The sequence below is a fragment of the Prionailurus viverrinus genome, chromosome A3 (genome assembly GCF_022837055.1).
Source record: "Prionailurus viverrinus isolate Anna chromosome A3, UM_Priviv_1.0, whole genome shotgun sequence".
Taxonomy (NCBI): domain Eukaryota; kingdom Metazoa; phylum Chordata; class Mammalia; order Carnivora; family Felidae; genus Prionailurus; species Prionailurus viverrinus.
Window position 1 is genome coordinate 24176108 of NC_062563.1, and position 17340 is coordinate 24193447.

General features: G+C 38.7%; 1 protein-coding gene across 2 annotated transcripts in view; it reads left to right on the forward strand.

Moving 5' to 3' along the window:
- The window catches only part of TRPC4AP (transient receptor potential cation channel subfamily C member 4 associated protein), a 71981-nt gene that overhangs the window by 6794 nt on the left and 47847 nt on the right, over window positions 1-17340 (forward strand). For both annotated transcript variants that reach the window (XM_047851926.1, XM_047851927.1), the window contains exons 2-4: window positions 7570-7698; window positions 10515-10631; window positions 16814-16871. In XM_047851926.1, coding sequence (XP_047707882.1) covers window positions 7570-7698; window positions 10515-10631; window positions 16814-16871 — 304 coding nt within the window. The remainder of the gene's footprint in view (window positions 1-7569; window positions 7699-10514; window positions 10632-16813; window positions 16872-17340) is intronic.

Sequence of the window (17340 nt, forward strand, 5' to 3'; positions counted from 1 at the left end):
GCCGACTGAGCCACCCAGGTGGCCCAGAATTCACCCTTTTTAGTATTTATAGGAATTCCTTGTTTTGTTCTTTATTTTGTTGCGCTTTACAGCCTCTGCGTTTTTTACAAAATTGAAGGTTTGTGGCCACCTTGCATTGAACAGGTCTGTTGGTGCCCTTCTCCAACAGCATTTGCTCACTTGGTGTCTCTGTCACATTTTGGTCATACTCACAATATTTCCAACTTTTTAGTTACTATTATAGTGATCTGTGATCAGTGATTAAGATTTCCTGGAAGATGAAATGATGGTTAGCATTTTACGCAATATTTAACAAAGGCATGTACCTGTTTTTGGACATAATGCTATCTCATACTTAACTATACAGTATAACGTAAATGTAACTTTTATATGCACTGGAAAACTGAAGAATTCATTTGACTCACTTTATTGCAGTGGTCTGGAACCAAACCCACAGTGTTTCTGAGGTATGCCTGTAGTTAGTTCTACGAATCTTGACAAACACAGTTGTGTGACCACCACTACAGTTAGGATATAGAAAATTCTCTTGTAGTCGTCAGCCCTTTCCCCACCCCTGTCCTCTAGCAACTGCTCATCTGTTTACTGCCCTATTCCTGTGCCCTTTTACAGACTGTCATTGCAATGCAACTGTACCATATGTAGCCTTTGAGTCTGGCTTCTTTCACTAGAATAATCTCATTCTTTTAAAATTTGCTTTTCGTGTGCTTACAATTTAGTCCTGAATTCTAAAACTTTGTTGTTAAAGACGAAATCCTTCTTGGAACTCCATCTTCCTCCAGTTTGGACTAGTTCCTTACTAGGACAGCTATACATCTGAATTTTTGGTTTTTAACTTCACCAAATTCAAAGCATTTTCTTTTTCTCATGATTTAGATCCTCTGTTTCATGAATCCTGTCTTGGGCGAGTGCATTCTCTAGTACTCTCCTGAGAAAGAGTACATGGGAGATAGCTTTTTTTTAAGCTTACATGTTTGAAAATGTCTTTTATTCTTGTATATTAAGTTAAGCTGGATATAAAATTCTAAGTTGGAAGTTATTTTCCCTTAAGTTTTTAATGGTGTTATTCCATTGTCTTTAAGCATTTGGTGTAACCATTGAGAGGTTCTGTTCTGATTCCCATGTCTTTGTATATGACCTATTTTCCCACCCCTCACACCCTGAAAGCTTTTAGGATCATCTCTCTCTCTCTCTCTCTCTCTCTCTCTCTCTCTCTCTCTGGCATTCTGAAATTTAATCATGGCAAAAGTCTTTCTTTTTATTCATTGTGTAGATATTTTGTGTATATATACATTAAATATGTAACAACTAAAAAATAAATATTAACAACTATAAAAAAGTCATGTCTGTCACCTGACATTAATTTCTTCTGCAAAATGATTGCACTAAATGTTCTCTTAGGGTCCTCCTGTTTTAATTATTTTATTTGAAACAATTTTTTTAGGGTACTCCTATTTTTAAAAGCCATCTTCTCTCCTATGATTATGTTAGGCTTTGAATGCTTTAGAGAGCTTCATGGAATAGCAGAGAGTTGAGTTGGTTCTGAAGAATGAATAGAATTTGAACAGAGTAGCAGAGATCTTTCTGGCACTAAGAACACCCCTGAGAAAATCCTCCTAATTGGCCATTAGAAGACAGGAAAGAGACAATGAAATGTTTGTATGGGACATAATGGGAGGTAAGTTTAGATATGTTGGGAATGGGGTGGGGATGGTAATATTTATTGAGCATCTCCAGATTCCATTGTGGAGAGACTTACTTGTTTATTAAATATCTGACCTACAAAAACCTATAGTAAGTAATACCAAAGTATTACCACAATACCCATGTACCTACTACCAAACTTAAGAAAGTAGGGGCACCTGGGTGGCTCAGTTGGTTGAGTGTCCAACTCTATTTTGGCTCAGGTCATGATCCCAGGGTCATGGGATCGAGCCCCACATTGGGCTCCATGCTGAGTGTGGATACTGCTTAAGATTCTCTCTCTCTCCCCTCTGCTCCTCTCTCCCACTTGTGCTTGCTCTCCTTCTCTAAAAAAAAAAAAAAAAAAAAGTACCAGTATAGTTAATACCTCTTTCATCTCATCCCCTCCCCTCCAGAGGTAATGTGTGTTTTGAATAGATAACATATGCACATACAGTTGCAGAGAAAAGTAAATCTCCCTTGTAAGTAGCCCACTACCACCTCTGCTAGCACCCTTCAGTTCTACTCCCAGAGGCAACTATGGTTATTGATTCTTGTGTATCTATGTAGAGATACATTAAACTTAGAAAAGCAAATATGTCTATATATCTTTTTTTTTCCTGCACAGGTGGTATCATACTGTACATATTGTGCATTTAACTTTTTTCACTTGAAAATGCGTCTTAGAAATCCTTCCGTAATCAATGCATACAGATTTATTTTAAGCATTTCAAAAACTTCTTGTGTTGAAATATAATGTGCAAATAAAAATGAACAAGAAATGCGTGCACAGCCCAATGAATAGTAATAAAGCTGTCATCTACATAGCAACCAACCAGATCACTTCTGTACCTCTAGTCTACAGCTCTAGTTTTCCTCTTTTCCAAATGAAATTACTAGCCTGACTTCTGTTTTTCTTTTTAATGTTTATTTTTATTTTGAAAGAGAGAGCACGAGGGGGTGAGGGACAGAGAGAGAGGGAGACACAGAATCCTAAGCAGGCTCCAGGCTCTAAGCTGTTAGCACAGAGCCCGACGTGGGGCTCAAACCCACAAACGGTGAAATCATGACCTCAGCCAAAGTTGGACGCTTAACCGACTGAGCCATCCAGGCGCCCCACAGCCTGACTTCTAACATTGTATTTAGGGGTACTAGTTTTTATGCTTTATATAAATAGAATAAAGCAGTATATACTGAGTCTGCTTTCTTTCAATCAATATTTGTTAGACTGATTCGTGATAATGGTGAAGCTGTAGTTCATTAATTTTTATTGCTGCATAGTATTGTAGTAACAAACCACGATTCATTCTACTTCTGTTGAGTATATGAGATCTTTCCAGTTTGGGACTATTATGAGTACTGCTTATATGGATATTCTTGTACATGTCTCCTGATGCATGTGTGTGTAATTTCTTTTGGATATGTACTTAGAAGTAGAATCGCTGGGTTATGGGATATGCATAGGTTGAGCATCAGTAGCTATTACCACTTTCCCAAATGACGGTAGTAGTTTACTTTCTCACCAGCAATGTATGAAAGTTCCTGTTGTTTCATGTTCTCGCTAATCTATTAAAAAAAACCCAAGATTGATTTTTAAAAATATAATTTATTGTCAAATTGGCTAACATACAGTGTGTAAAGAATGCTCTTGGTTTTTTGGGTAGATTCCCGTGGTTCATTGCTTACATACAATACCCAGTGCTCATCCCAACAAGTGCCCTCCTCAATGTCCATCACTCATTTTCCCCTGCCCCCTATCAACCCTCAGTTTGTTCTCTGTATTTAAGAGTCTCTTATACTTTGCCTCCCTCCTTCTCTGTTTGTAACTGTTTTCCCCCTACCTTTCCCCCATGGTCTTCTGTTAAGTTTCTCAAGATCCACATATGAGTGAAAACATATGATACCTGTCTTTCTCTGATTTATTTCATTCAGCATAATACCTTCCACTTCCATCCACATTGCTGCAAATGGCATGATTTCATTCAAGATTGATTTTTATATTGTTCTTGTACTTATATGGACTTTATATTTTAATACTTTAGATCCTTTCAGATTGTATATGTGTACAGTTGTTTGCAAATATCATGTCTGCGAATGAAGGTTTTATACTTTCCAGTTTTCTATCTTTTCTTTTTCTTGCCTGACTGTGCTGCCTGAGTTGAAGGGGCACATTCCTGATCTAAGAGGGAAAGCCTTAAACATTTCACCATTAAATACGACATTTGCTGAAGGTTTCTTTTTTCAATAAAATTTTTTAAGTTTATTTTGTGAAAGAGAGTGCACGTGAGGGGAAGGGGCAGAGAGAGGGGGAGGGAGAGAGAATCCCAAGCAGGCTCAGTGCTGTCATCTCAGAACCTGACATGGGGGCTTGAACTCATGAACCATGAGATCATGACCTGAGCCAAAGTCAAGCATTGGACACAACCGACTGAGCCACCCAGGTGTCCCTGCTGAAGGTTTTCTGTAGATACTATTGTTTGTTTGCTTCTTTTCTCAGTTTATAATGTTGAATTTTACAAAATGCTTTTTCTGCACCAATTGAGGTGTTCATAGAATTGTTCTTTATGTTATCCGTGTCATGAGTTATCTGTTTTTTCCTTTGTTGTGCTTTAGATGTCATATCCAAGAAACCATTGCCTATGCTAAGGTTATGAAACTTATGCCTATGTTTTCCTCTAAATGTTTTACATTTTAGCTCTTACATTTAGATCTTTGATCCATTTTGAGTTAATTTCTGTATATGGTATGTGGAAAGAAGTCCATCTTCATTCTTTTGCTTATGGATACCAGTTGTCCCAGCAACATTTATTGAAAAGACTTAATCTTTTTCCTCATTGAGTTATGTGGACACTGTTGTAAAAAAAATCAGTTGACTGTAAATGTAAGGATTTAATTTGGAATCTCAGTACTATTCCATTGATCTAGGTGTCTATCTTTATGCCAAAATCTTGATTGTACTATAGGCTTGTAATAAACTTGGAAGTCAGAAAGTGTGATTCTTCCAACTTCACTGTCTTGTTCAAGATTACTTTGGCCATTGTAGGTCCCTTGCATTTCCATATGAATTTTAGTATCAGATTGTCAATTTCTTCAATGAAGCCACCTGGGATTGTGATAGAAACTGCATTGAATCAATATAGGGAGTATTGCTGTTTTAGCAATCATAAGTCTTCCAATCTGTGAACATGGATGGCTTTCCATTTATTTAGGCTTCCTTTAATTTCTTTCAGTGATTTTTTGTAGTTTCATTACACAAATCTTGTATTCCTTTTACTTAATTTATTTCTAAGTTTTATTATTTTTGGTTTTATTATGAATGGGACTGTTTTCTTAATTTCATTTTTGGATTGTTCATTGTAAGTGTATAGAAATTTAGCTAATTTTTGTGTATCGATTTTTATCCTGCAATCTTGTTGAACTCATTTATTACCTTTAATAGTTTTTTATGTGGGTTCCTTAATGTATTCTATGTATAAGATCATAGGATTGCAAATATAATAGTTTTAATTTTTCGTCTGGATGCCTTTATTTCTTTTTCTTGCCTATTTACTGTGGCTCGAGTCACTAGTACAGTGTTAAATAGAAGTGGTGAGGATCAACATCCTTGTCTTTTTCCTGATCTTAGTGGAAAAGCATTCAGGCTTTCACTGTTAATTATGATGATAGCTGTGGGTTTTTGGTAAATACCCTTTATCAGATTGATTATATTGATTTTCATATGTTGAACCAACCTTGCATTCCTGGAATACACCTCACTTGGTCATGGTATATAATCCTTTTTACATGTTGCTGGATTTGGTTTGCTAGTATTTTGCTGGGGATTTTTGTCTATATCTGTCAGAGATCTTGATCTGTAGTTTTCTTGTGACACCTTTGTCTGGTTTTGGTATTAGGGTAGTAGAATGAGTTTGGAAGTCTTCTATCTTCTATTTTATGGAAGAATCTTAAGTATTTTTAGTTTGTCTTTAAATGTTTGGTAGAATTTACCAGTGAAGCATCTGGACTTGGGCTTTTCTTTGTGGGTAGTTTTCTTTCCTTTTTTCTTATTAAATCACTTTGACTCTTCTTGAGTCAGTTTCAGTTGTTTGTATTTTGCTAGGAATTTGTCCATTTCATCTAGGTTATGTATTTGTTGACGTATAATTGTTCCTAGTACTTCTTTATAAATCTTCTTATTTCCATAAGGTTGGTAGTAGTGTCCCCTCTTTCATTCCCTAATTTAGTTATTTGAGTCATTGTTAAGTTGGTCATTGTAACTAAAGTTTTAATTTTGTTGTTCTTTTCAAAGAACCAACTTTTGATTTTGGTGATTTTTTAAAAAATTATTTTTCTCTGTATCATTTATTTTTGCAATAGTATTTCCTTGTGCTTGTTTTGGGTTTGGTTTATTCTTTTTTCTAGTTTCTCATAGTGGAAGTTTAAGTTTAGATAATTTATCTGAGATCTCTTATTTATTTATTTATTTATTTATTTATTTATTTATTTATTTAATTTTATTTTTGGGACAGAGAGAGACAGAGCATGAACGGGGGAGGGGCAGAGAGAGAGGGAGACACAGAATCTGAAACAGGCTCCAGGCTCCGAGCCGTCAGCCCAGAGCCTGACGCGGGGCTCGAACTCACGGACCGCAAGATCGTGACCTGGCTGAAATCGGACGCTTAACCGACTGCGCCACCCAGGCGCCCCTGAGATCTCTTTTTTAATATAAATGTTTACACCTATAAATTTGTAAGCAGTGCTTTGCTGAGTCCCATAAAAATATATTTGTTTTCTTTTTTTTCCTTTCAAGGAAAGGAAAGAATTCTTTTCCATTGTTTTTGGACTTGCCTTGATTTGAACTAGCTTGAATGATATGAAATTGCTGATATTCAATCTTTTTTTTTTTTTTAACCCACAGAAATGGTAATGCCTTTGGTTCACCCTAACGCAAATCACTCTCACAAACGTTTCATTACCTCTCTGTTACTTCTGTATTATCTTATTTTTACAATCTAAGAAAACAAGCTCAGGAAGGATACTGGGATTTGTCCAAGATCATAGGACTGATATGTGTCAGGATAGACCAAGGCATTATTGAAAGCCTGCATATCCTGTAATAACCATTATAAGGAGCTTTTGATCTGATCGAGGGATAAGTATATATGAAAATAAATTCACATCCGGCCCCTGATTAATGATATGTCCTTAGAGTGTTAGTGGAACTGTGCCATAATTGGTTAATGAACTTGTCATTAGTCTAGAAGGTTATTGCTCATTCCTTCAAACATTTACTGAGTCTCTGTGCCTGGCATTCTTTGAGAGAGAGGAGGTGGACACGATAAACACAGCCTGGTGCCTACTCTGAAGGAGCTTGTGGTCTACAGGAGGAGGGGACAAATGAATCAGTAATTACGGTACAGAGGATAAATGTTACATAAGGCCCCAGAGGCCGGGCACTTACTCGCTTACAAAGGAGAGAGAGAGCGGAAGCCCAGCAAAGAAAATTTCTGGGTATTTGGCTTGTTCTTTGGAGAAGGAGAAGGAGCTTCCCAGGTAGAAAAAACCAGGCAAGGACATTTTGGGCAGGGAAAAGCATGTGCAGAGAGACCTAGAGAACATGTACATTTGGAGCCGAGAGTACCCTTTGGGAAAGAAATGAAACTAGAGAGTACTTGAGAGAATATAAAGGCTGTTGTGTCACAAGGGAAGGAGTTGCACTTTTAGCTTGTAGACTGTTGGGGAGCTTTTGAAGGTTTCTAGAAAGAGTGCTTTGAATTAATTTGGCCTGGGTGGGTTTTAGGAGGCAGCTGCTTTCGTTTGCCATGTATCCTAGTAGTTCTTTCCTCAGCAGTAAAATGTTCCTTTTTCTTTTCTTCTTTTGACTCACAGTTCACTGAGACATTTTTGACGGAGAGGGACAAACAGTCCAAATGGAGTGGAATTCCTCAGCTGCTCCTGAAGCTGTATGCAAGCAGCCACCTCCACAGTGACTTCATTGAGTGCCAAAACATCCTCAAGGTAACTCTTAGGGCCCTTGGAAAGGCTGTATTCACCTCCAGGTGACACAGATGTCTGGTTTTGTTGATGTTGTTGTTTTCCTCCTTCAGTCTGCTTTTTAAAATAGCCTGTTTTTATTGTGTAAACTGTAGAAAATTTGGGAAGTTCAGAAAAAGTACAAGGAAGAAAATAAAAATCGCCTATAATCCCATCATCCAGAGATAATCACCATTAAGTTCCCTGTATATATCTTTCTGGGCTTTCTTCACGCTTATCTTGTGACAGGGTTTGCTTAATTTGGGAGGCTAACCCTATGCCCTGGGATTGGGATGACATTCTTTTTGAGCAGGATTTTAAAGATCCCATATTGCTAAAAGGTTCAAGAAAGTGGTTTTGTGGTTGTTGGACGTTATGACCAACATAAGAAGCTGAAGGAACTGGGCTTGATGGTTGGGAGGCGGATGCTAAGGCACTTGTTCTCAAACTTGAGTGTGTATCAGAATCACCTGCAAGACTTGAAAAAACAGAGTGCTGGGCCCCACGCCTGGAGTTTCTGAGTCAGTAGGTCTGGGGTTACCATTAACCAACCTTTAAGTTGGGGAGTGGGTCCAAATTTGAATTTAGATGACCAGCTCTAGCTGCAGTTAAGGCTCATGTAAGTTATAGTTGATCATAATGACACTTGATACAATGTTATTCAGAGGTAAAGTTATTATATCACATAAGTCATTCTAAAATACAGTAGGCACCAAATAAACTTAGTCTTTACCATTCAGAAGGCATGTTTTGTCTGTGCAGCTTTCTATAAATTGAAAATCATTTCCAAATAAAGTTTAATTAAAGAAAGTGTTTTGTATTTTTGATCTTCTTATAGTCTGAATGGGATAAAAAGAATTACAGTCTTACACTTATTTGAAAACACTTGGGGCGCCTGGGTGGCTCAGTCGGTTGAGCGGCCGACTTCGGCTCAGGTCATGATCTCGCGGTCCGTGAGTTCGAGCCCCGCGTCGGGCTCTGTGCTGACAGCTCAGAGCCTGGAGCCTGTTTCAGATTCTGTGTCTCCCTCTCTCTGACCCTCCCCTGTTCATGCTCTGTCTCTCCCTGTCTCAAAAATAAATAAGAAACGTAAAAAAAATTTTTTTTAATTAAAAAAAAATTAAAAAGAAAACACTTCACAAGGAATTTTACATTATTGCACTTGATTCCTGCAAAATCTCTGAGAGATGAGGTAGAAGAGAGAAAATATTTGTGAGTGCTTGCTGTGTGATCATTACTTTATTCAGCAGATACTTATTTGAAACTGGTGTACCAGGCATATTTAATTCTTATGGTAATTACATGAGATGGGTGGTATATTTATTTGTTTTAGTCCAGAATACTTTGATTGCAGAGCACAGTAACCTACTCAGTAGCAAAAAAGATCCTCTATTGTCTCATGTAACTGGAAAGCACAAGTGTGAATTCAAGGGCTAAACAAGGTTAAGTCGTCCATTTCTTATCTTGCCATCTGTGTGTGGCTTCATGTTCCTCCATGTAATCACGGCTCTAGGGTGACATTTCTACAGCTTAGGCCAGCCATTTAGGTGAGGAGGATGAGAGACTATTGGCTAGGCCTGATCACCTGCTCCTGGGGCTGGCACAGCCCCAACAGAACCATGTGAAAAGTAGGGAGGGGCGTTTTCCCCAAGGAAATGGGGCTTTTACTTGAAGAAGAGAAAAAGAGTTAGTGGGCAGGCAAACCCAGATGTCTTTATCATTCCCTCTTCAGTAGAGAGAACAGCCTCCGCGGTAGCACACCCAAAGGCTGTGGCCGTTACATGATGAGTCCAAATTTGTCTTCCTCCTAAGCCGGCTTCCACTGTACCATGTTGCCAGGAGGAATTACATGCTAGTTTTATAGTTGAGAAAAATGAGACCCAGAGAAAGTGGTTCAGTCTTTAGTAAGTAGTTCAGTCACTAATTATGTGAGCCTGGGCAACTTCTTAATTTTGCTTTTCACCTATAAAATGGGTAAAACTGTACTCAGTTCATTGACTTATTTTAAGGATTAGGTAGGCTAAAGTGCAAAAGCCCAGTGCCCAGTATGTAACAGGTTGTCTGTTAGAGTTCTGCCTTTTCTTGATGTGTGATACCTGGACCAGCAGTATCAGCATTTGGGAGTAACAAGCATTTGGGAGCTTGTTAATAAGGGCACATTCTCAGGCCCCACCCTGGACCTATTGAATCAGAAACTCTGCAGGTGGGATTCAGCAGTATGGGTTTTAACAAGCCCTTCAAGTGATTCTGATGTTCACCACTGTGTGAGAACCGCTGCTCTAGCCCATCGTGTTCCATTTTCCCTCAAGGTCCATGAAGAGAGAGCGTAATGAGTAAGATCCTTGATTCTTGCCACACTTTATCTCCTAGTTCATCCCACATGGTTCTTTTCTCCTCTGTAAGCGCGACTCTGGAGCCAGATGTCCTAGGTTTAAATCCTGGCTCTTCACCTACCAGTTGTGTGATGTTGACAACTTCGTACTTCAGTTTGCATATCTTTAAAATTGGGATGATATATTACTATTATCTCTTAGGTTTGTGAAGATTAAAAGAGGTCTTCCATGAAGTACTTAGAACCATAGCTGGTACATATTAAGCATGAAATAAATTAGCGGTTGCTAATGTTAAAACTTTTATCATTATATTAGCTTTTCTGTAAGATTATTATTTTTTTCTGTTATGATTGGGGGCTATCTTTGGGCTCATGGGAGTTCAAGTTGTGACTCAAGCTGATGTTTTGGTGTCTGGTTCCTGTTGAATACTAAAACTGAAAGTCACTCTGTATGCTTTTTTTAAACTAGGAAATTTCTCCTCTTCTCTCCATGGAGGCTATGGCATTTGTTACTGAAGAGAGGAAACTTACCCAAGAAACCACTTATCCAAATACTTATATTTTTGACTTGTTTGGAGGCGTTGATGTAAGTAGTTGTTTGTGATTACTACTGTTTAATGGCTTGAGTATTTAACTCTTGAAATGGAAGAAAGAAAGGAGTTCAGAATTCATAGCAAACACTTCAGAATTTTAATCTTTAGAAGTTCATGGGCTCTTGGGGTGCCTGGGTGGTTTAGTCAGTTAAGCATCCAACTCTTGGTTTCAGCTCAGGTCGTCATCTCATGATTCTTGAGTTTGAGCCCTGCATCAGGCTCCACGCTGACAATGCAGAGCCTGCTTGGGATTCTCTCTCCCTCTCTGCCCCTCCCTGCTCATTCTCTCTGTCTCTCTCTCAAATAACTTGAAAAAGAAAAAAAAGTTCAGGGGCTCTTACCTATGTTGAAACACCATAGCTTTAAGTTAGAATAATTTGAGTTAATTATATATCCACCTTTTTCTTTTTTTTTTTTAATTTTTTTTTTTACGTTTATTTATTTTTGAGACAGAGAGAGACAGAGCATGAACGGGGGAGGGGCAGAGAGAGAGGGAGACACAGAATCGGAAGCAGGCTCTGGGCTCTGAGCCATCAGCCCAGAGCCCGACGCGGGGCTCGAACTCATGGACCATGAGATCGTGACCTGAGCTGAAGTCGGATGCTCAACCGACTGAGCCACCCAGGCGCCCCCACCTTTTTCTTTTTTTAAGGCAGAGAGTGAAAGGTGTGTCTCCTACTTCCTCTTGTCCCCTCTTCAGAGGCAACTGTGATTTCTAGTTTCTTGTGTCCCTCCAGAGATGTTCTGTGGTTGTGTGTGTGTGAGTGTGTGAGAGAGAGAGAGAGAGAGAGAATAACTCCCACTGTCCCCATCTTAGGTTTATTTTCTTCCCACGTAGAGGTTGCATACCCCATATATAGGTACACTGTTCTTTACCTTGCTTTTTTCCACGTAATTCTCTAGCTTGGGGATAGGTTCGTTTCAGTACGTGTAAATCTGCCTGATTATTTTAAATGGCTATATAGTATTTCCTAGTAGAATTATACCATAATTTTATTTACCCAGGCCTCAATTGATGAGCCTTTAGAGTTTTCTCACACCTTTCCTTTTATAACAAGGTTGCAATAAATGCTTTTGTACATGGGGGTATATACCTATGGGATCCAAATATGTGTGTGTTTCATTGTTGATAAACTTGTTAATTATATACCTAAGAGGTTTTATCAGCTTGCATCTGCAGTAACAAAGTATAAGAGTATCTTTATCTACACTGTCACCAACACAGTGTGTAGATGTGTGTTTTTATGGACTGTGTTATTGAAGTCTTATAGGAAAATGCACCAATAATTATCACAAAATAAGTTCACCCTTGTCACTACCAACCACATCATGAAATGGAACATTATTGGCCCCCTGTACCTCCTTTACCAAATGGTACATTTTTTTTTTAAGTTTATTTATTAGAGATTGCATGCGCGCAAGCCAGGGGATGCAGAGAGAGAAGGAGAAAGAAATCCAAGCAGGCTCCACACTGTCAGCACAGAGCTCAATATGGGGCTCCATCTCATGAACTGTGAGATAATGACCTGAGCCAAGATCAAGAATTAGATGCTCAACTGACTGAGCCACCCAGGTGCCCCTCAAATGGTACATTTCAAGTAAATTTTATATATTTGCTAAACAGATATGGGAAAAATGGTATTTCTTTAGTTTTTTAAAAAGCTTTATTTGGGGCGCCTGGGTGGCTCAGTCGGTTGAGCGGCCGACTTCGGCTCAGGTCATGATCTCTCAGTCCGTGAGTTCGAGCCCTGCGTCGGGCTCTGTGCTGACAGCTCAGAGCCTGGAGCCTGTTTCAGATTCTGTGTCTCCCTCCCTCTGACCCTCCCCCGTTCATGCTCTGTCTCTCTCTGTCTCAAAAATAAATAAACATTAAAAAAAAAAATTAGAAAAAGCTCTATTGAGATCGTTCATGCACCAATTCACCTATGTAAAGGGACACTTCAGTGGTTTTTAGTGTATTCACAGGTCTGTGCAACCATCACCACAGTCAATTTTAGGGCATTTTTATCGCCCTAGAAAAACTCCATGATATGTTTTAGCTATCACTCCCCTACACACTTCTGTCATAGGCAACTTTTATTCTACTTTTTATCTCTATAGATAGCCCTATTCTGGACATTTCATCTTAATGGAATCATGTAATATGTGGTTTTCTTTTATGGACTTCTTTAACTCAGCTTAATGTTTTCAAGTTCATCCATGTTGTGGCCTGTGTGAGTACTGCATTCTTTTTATGGCTGAAGAACATTCCATTGTATTCACATACCACATTTTGTATATCTGTCAATCGATGGATTTTGGGGTTTCTACCTTTTAGCTCTTTGGAATAATGCTACTCTTAACATTTGTGTCCATTTTCTGTGTGGACATATGTTTTTATTAGGGTATATACCTGGAAGTGGGTTTGCTGAGGTGTATGGTAACTCTTAAGTTTAATGTCTTGAGGACCCTTTAGACTGTTTTCCAAAGCAGCTGCACCATTTTACATGCCCACCAATGTGTATGAAGGTTCTAATTTTTCCATATCCTTGTCAGCATTTGTTATTATCTGTGCTTTTGATTATAGCCATGCTACTGGGTATAGAGTGGTATCTCACTGTGGTTTTGGTGTGGATTTTCCAGATGGCTAATGACGTTGAACATCTTTTTATGTGCTTATAGGTCATCTGTACGTCTTCCTTGGAAAATCTCTATCTCCTTTTCTCATTTTTTAATTGGGTTGTCGTCTTATGCCTTCTAAGAGTATTTTATATATTCTCTTCATAGTTTTTAAAATTTGCATTTTTCCATGAGTGGGATTGAAGATCTTTTCATGTATTTATAAGTAATTCCTTTTCTGCCAGTTGTCTCTTAGTGTCTTTGCATCCTTTTCTATTTGGTTATTAGGCCTTTCTTCATTGATTTTCCATTTTAGTTTGGGCTGCTATAACAAACTGTCACAGACTGGGTAACTTATAAACAAAAGAAATCTATTTCTTGTAGTTCTTGGGGCTGGGAAGTCCATGGTCATGGCTTTGGCAAATTTGCTGCCTAGTGAAGGCCCTCTTCCACGTTGTAGACTGCCAGCCTCTCTTTGTCCTCATGTAGTGGGAGGGGCTAGGGATATCTCAGGAGACTTTTTTAGAAGGACATAATCTCATTCCTGAGAGCTCTGCCCTCCTTACCTAATCAGCTTCCATAGGCCCCACCTCCTAATGCTATTCCATTTGGCATTAGGATTTAACATACAAATTTTGGGAGGACACAAACATTTAGACTGTAACACTTTGTAAGTACTCAGTTTTTAAAGGTCCTTTGTTGGGAGACCTGCGTGGCTCAGTTGGTTAAGCATCCAACTTTGGCTGTTAGTGAGCCTTGGAGCCCCTCTGCTGTCAGTGCAGGGTCCACTTCGGATTCTCTGCTCCTCCCCTGCTCGTACGTGTGCTCGCATGCTCGCTTGCTCGCTCGCTCTCTCTCTCTCTCTCTCTCTCTCTCAAAAATAAATAAATAAATGAATGAATGAATGAATGAATGAATAAATAAATAAATACGTTAAAAAACAATAAGGGTCCTTTGTTATATGTGTTGGGTTTTTTCCCCAAGTTTCAAAATTAAATTTTGACTTTGTTTATGAAGAGGGGTTTACTTTTTAGATACAGGAAGGATGTTCACCTTGTAAAAACGGGAGCTGTACATTTATGGTGTATACTCTGCTGGCTCATGTTATACTGCAATTTAAATTTTTTTTTCAACATTTATTTTTGAGAGAGCGAGACAGAGCGTGAGTGGGGGAGGGGCAGAGAGAGGAGGGGGACACAGAATCTGAAGCAGGCTCTAGGCTCTGAGCTGTCACCACAGAGCCTGATGTAGGGCTTGAACTCACGGACTGCAAGATCATGACCTGAGCCGAAGTCAGCCGCCCAACCAACTGAGCCACCCAGGCGTCCCTGTTACACTGCAATTTAAAAAATGTTTCCTTAAAGATGCCACTTTCCACAAAAGTAAAGATTGTTACACATTTGCATCCATAGCATCAGTCATAGTCTTTATTCCCTAAGTGTTGCTCAACATTGCCTCTCCTCAGCAGCTGTAGGGGTCCTGCAACAGTTACTTAATGACCAGCTCGAGGGATCCTTTACCTCTGAATTGTTCATCGAGGAATGTATTGTAATAAAAACCACTGTATTTATGGGAGGAAAAAAAAAATGTGGGTCTCTGGGGTCTCTAGCCTGATGTCTGTTTGAATCAAAGTTTTGTGATTTTGTGAGGTTTTGGTCTGCTTTGGGGAAGATTGGCTTCTCCAGGAATTTCGTCTGTTGATAAATAGGAGATTTTGTTCTGGTCCTTTTGCTCTTGACTTACCTTTAGTTGGGTGCATTTGTTCTTGTTGAACTTCCTTGTCATCTTGCTCCTGTTTCAGACAGAGCTCTTTATTTCTTCCTCTGCCAGTCACTAGCTATGCCCCAAAGTCACCCTTTCTTCAGTATGAATTGGAATAATTGGGCACGTTGGTGGTTAGACCACTCCTTTATCAACTTGAGCCAACCCCTGACGTGGCAGTGAAAAGCGTATCCTAGAGTTTGTAAAGTCAGATGCGTACAGGGTCAAGTAGGTACCTTACTGGACTGAAGGAGCCCGAGTCATGATCTATGTAAATTAAATGCCTGCAGGGACTGTGGAGAAGTGGAGAGTGTGTGCCCATTTTATGGGGAAATGACTCTTTCACCCCCATTGACTATTGTTGCCCTGGGGGGTGTGTGGGAAATCTAGATTCTTATGTAAAATCTCCCAGCTTTTCAGTAGATGTGGACCAAATGAAATGTCTATAGGCCATAATCCATAGCTTGGCATTAAAGGACTTTTAATTTATTCATTGACATAATCCATTTTCCACTTGAGCATCTTATAACTTTGGATGATTTTGAGAAGTGGGGCATCTCTTTAGAAAACCATTTGTGGAGCATGCCTAAAACCTTAAAGATCACTAATCATTTTGCCTTGTTTACATTTCTTTCTGTAACTTTCTCATAAAGATGTAAGTCAAAATGAAATAAAGTTTGTATACAAAGATGCTTAGCGTAGTATCACATATAATAGTTAAAAGTACCCTCAGCAGGAGGGCAGTTTTTGTTTTCTCTAAGGTTGGTAGTGATATTATTGATTTTCTCTGTTACTTTCTTTTCTCTACTAAATTAATTTTTACTCTAATTCTTATTATTTCCTTTCTTCTGCATACTTTGGGTTTGTACCTCTTTCTCCAGTGTCTTAATGTGAAAGATAAGGCTATTGGTTTGAGAGAATTCTTTTTTTTAGATATAGGCATTTACAACTATAAATTTCCATCTAAACACAGCTTTAGCTATATCATAAGTTTTACTGTATTCATTTATCTCAAAGTATTTTCTAATTTTTTTGACTCACATTTATGTGTTTTTTAATTTTCCACATTGGTGAATTTCCCAAATTTCTTTCTGGTATTTTTAATTTTATTTCGTTGTGATCAGATAATATGCTTTGTGTAATTTCAGTCCTTTCAATTTATTGAGGCTTGTTTTATGGTCTAATATATGATTTATCCTGGAGAATATTCCATGTATGCTTGAGTAGAATGTATGTGTATTCTGTTGATAGGCAGAATGTTCTATAGATACCTGTTAGAGCTTGTTGGTTTATAATGTTCAAGTCTTCAGGGGTGCCTGGGTGGCCCAGTTGGTTTAGCCTCTAACTCTTAATTTCGGCTCAGGTATGATCTCATGGTTCTGTGAGTTTGAGCCCTGCACTGGGCTAGGCACTGATGGTGCAGAGCCTGCCTGGGATTCTCTCTCTCCCTCTCTCTCTGCCTCTCTATCTCTCAAAAACATAAAATAGTTAAATAATTTAAAAATAAAAATAAAATGAGAAAGCTGAGGCCATGGGGAGAATTACTTGCCCAAGTTGACATGGGGACTAGGTGGCTGAGCTGAGCTGTGACTAGAACCCAGGCTTCCTGACTCTTGGTACAGTGCTCATCCCTATGAGCCTCACTGCTTTCTGGGTGTGTTGGGAACAGATGTTTGGGCCATCAGTTATCATGGCAAAGATTGTTTTATAAGTTATGCTTGGAAATAATTATGAAGATTTTACCCAATTTTCTTTTTTTCCTTTTTCTTTCTTTTTTTTTTTTTTTTTTTTTAACTCTTTAAATTTTTATCTATAGCTCCTTGTAGAAATTCTTATGAGGCCTACAATCTCTATCCGGGGACAGAAACTGAAAAGTAAGTATACTTGCAAGCCATTGGCCCTCATTTCCCAGCCTGCTGATGTGATGTGGTTTTCAGGGGCTTCTCTTCTTTCACCTCCTAACTCAAGAGTGAGGGTCTGCCTTCTATTATTCAGTGGCAGCATGTGCTCTCCTCCCCCAACTAGGCAGCTCTCTTTATCAGTTTTATACTCAGTAGAAATATAGATCTGGGGCTTTAAACGAAAAAGGGTGAAAACCACTGGGCTAAAAGAATTGCATCTTAGTAGATTCTGATAGTCTCTAGGCCCAACTTTTAGGTTTTCTCTGAAAACTCTTATTTCTCCTGTCTAGTTAATTGAGGGAATAAAGAATAACCTGGTAGGATCATTTGTTTTATATTGTTGTTGTTGTTGTTGTTATAAAGGTGATATGTGCTCTTGGTAAAAAGTTCAGTCATTACCAGAAATGGTAAGGGTTAAAAAGTCAAGGGGTTTTGGTAGCTT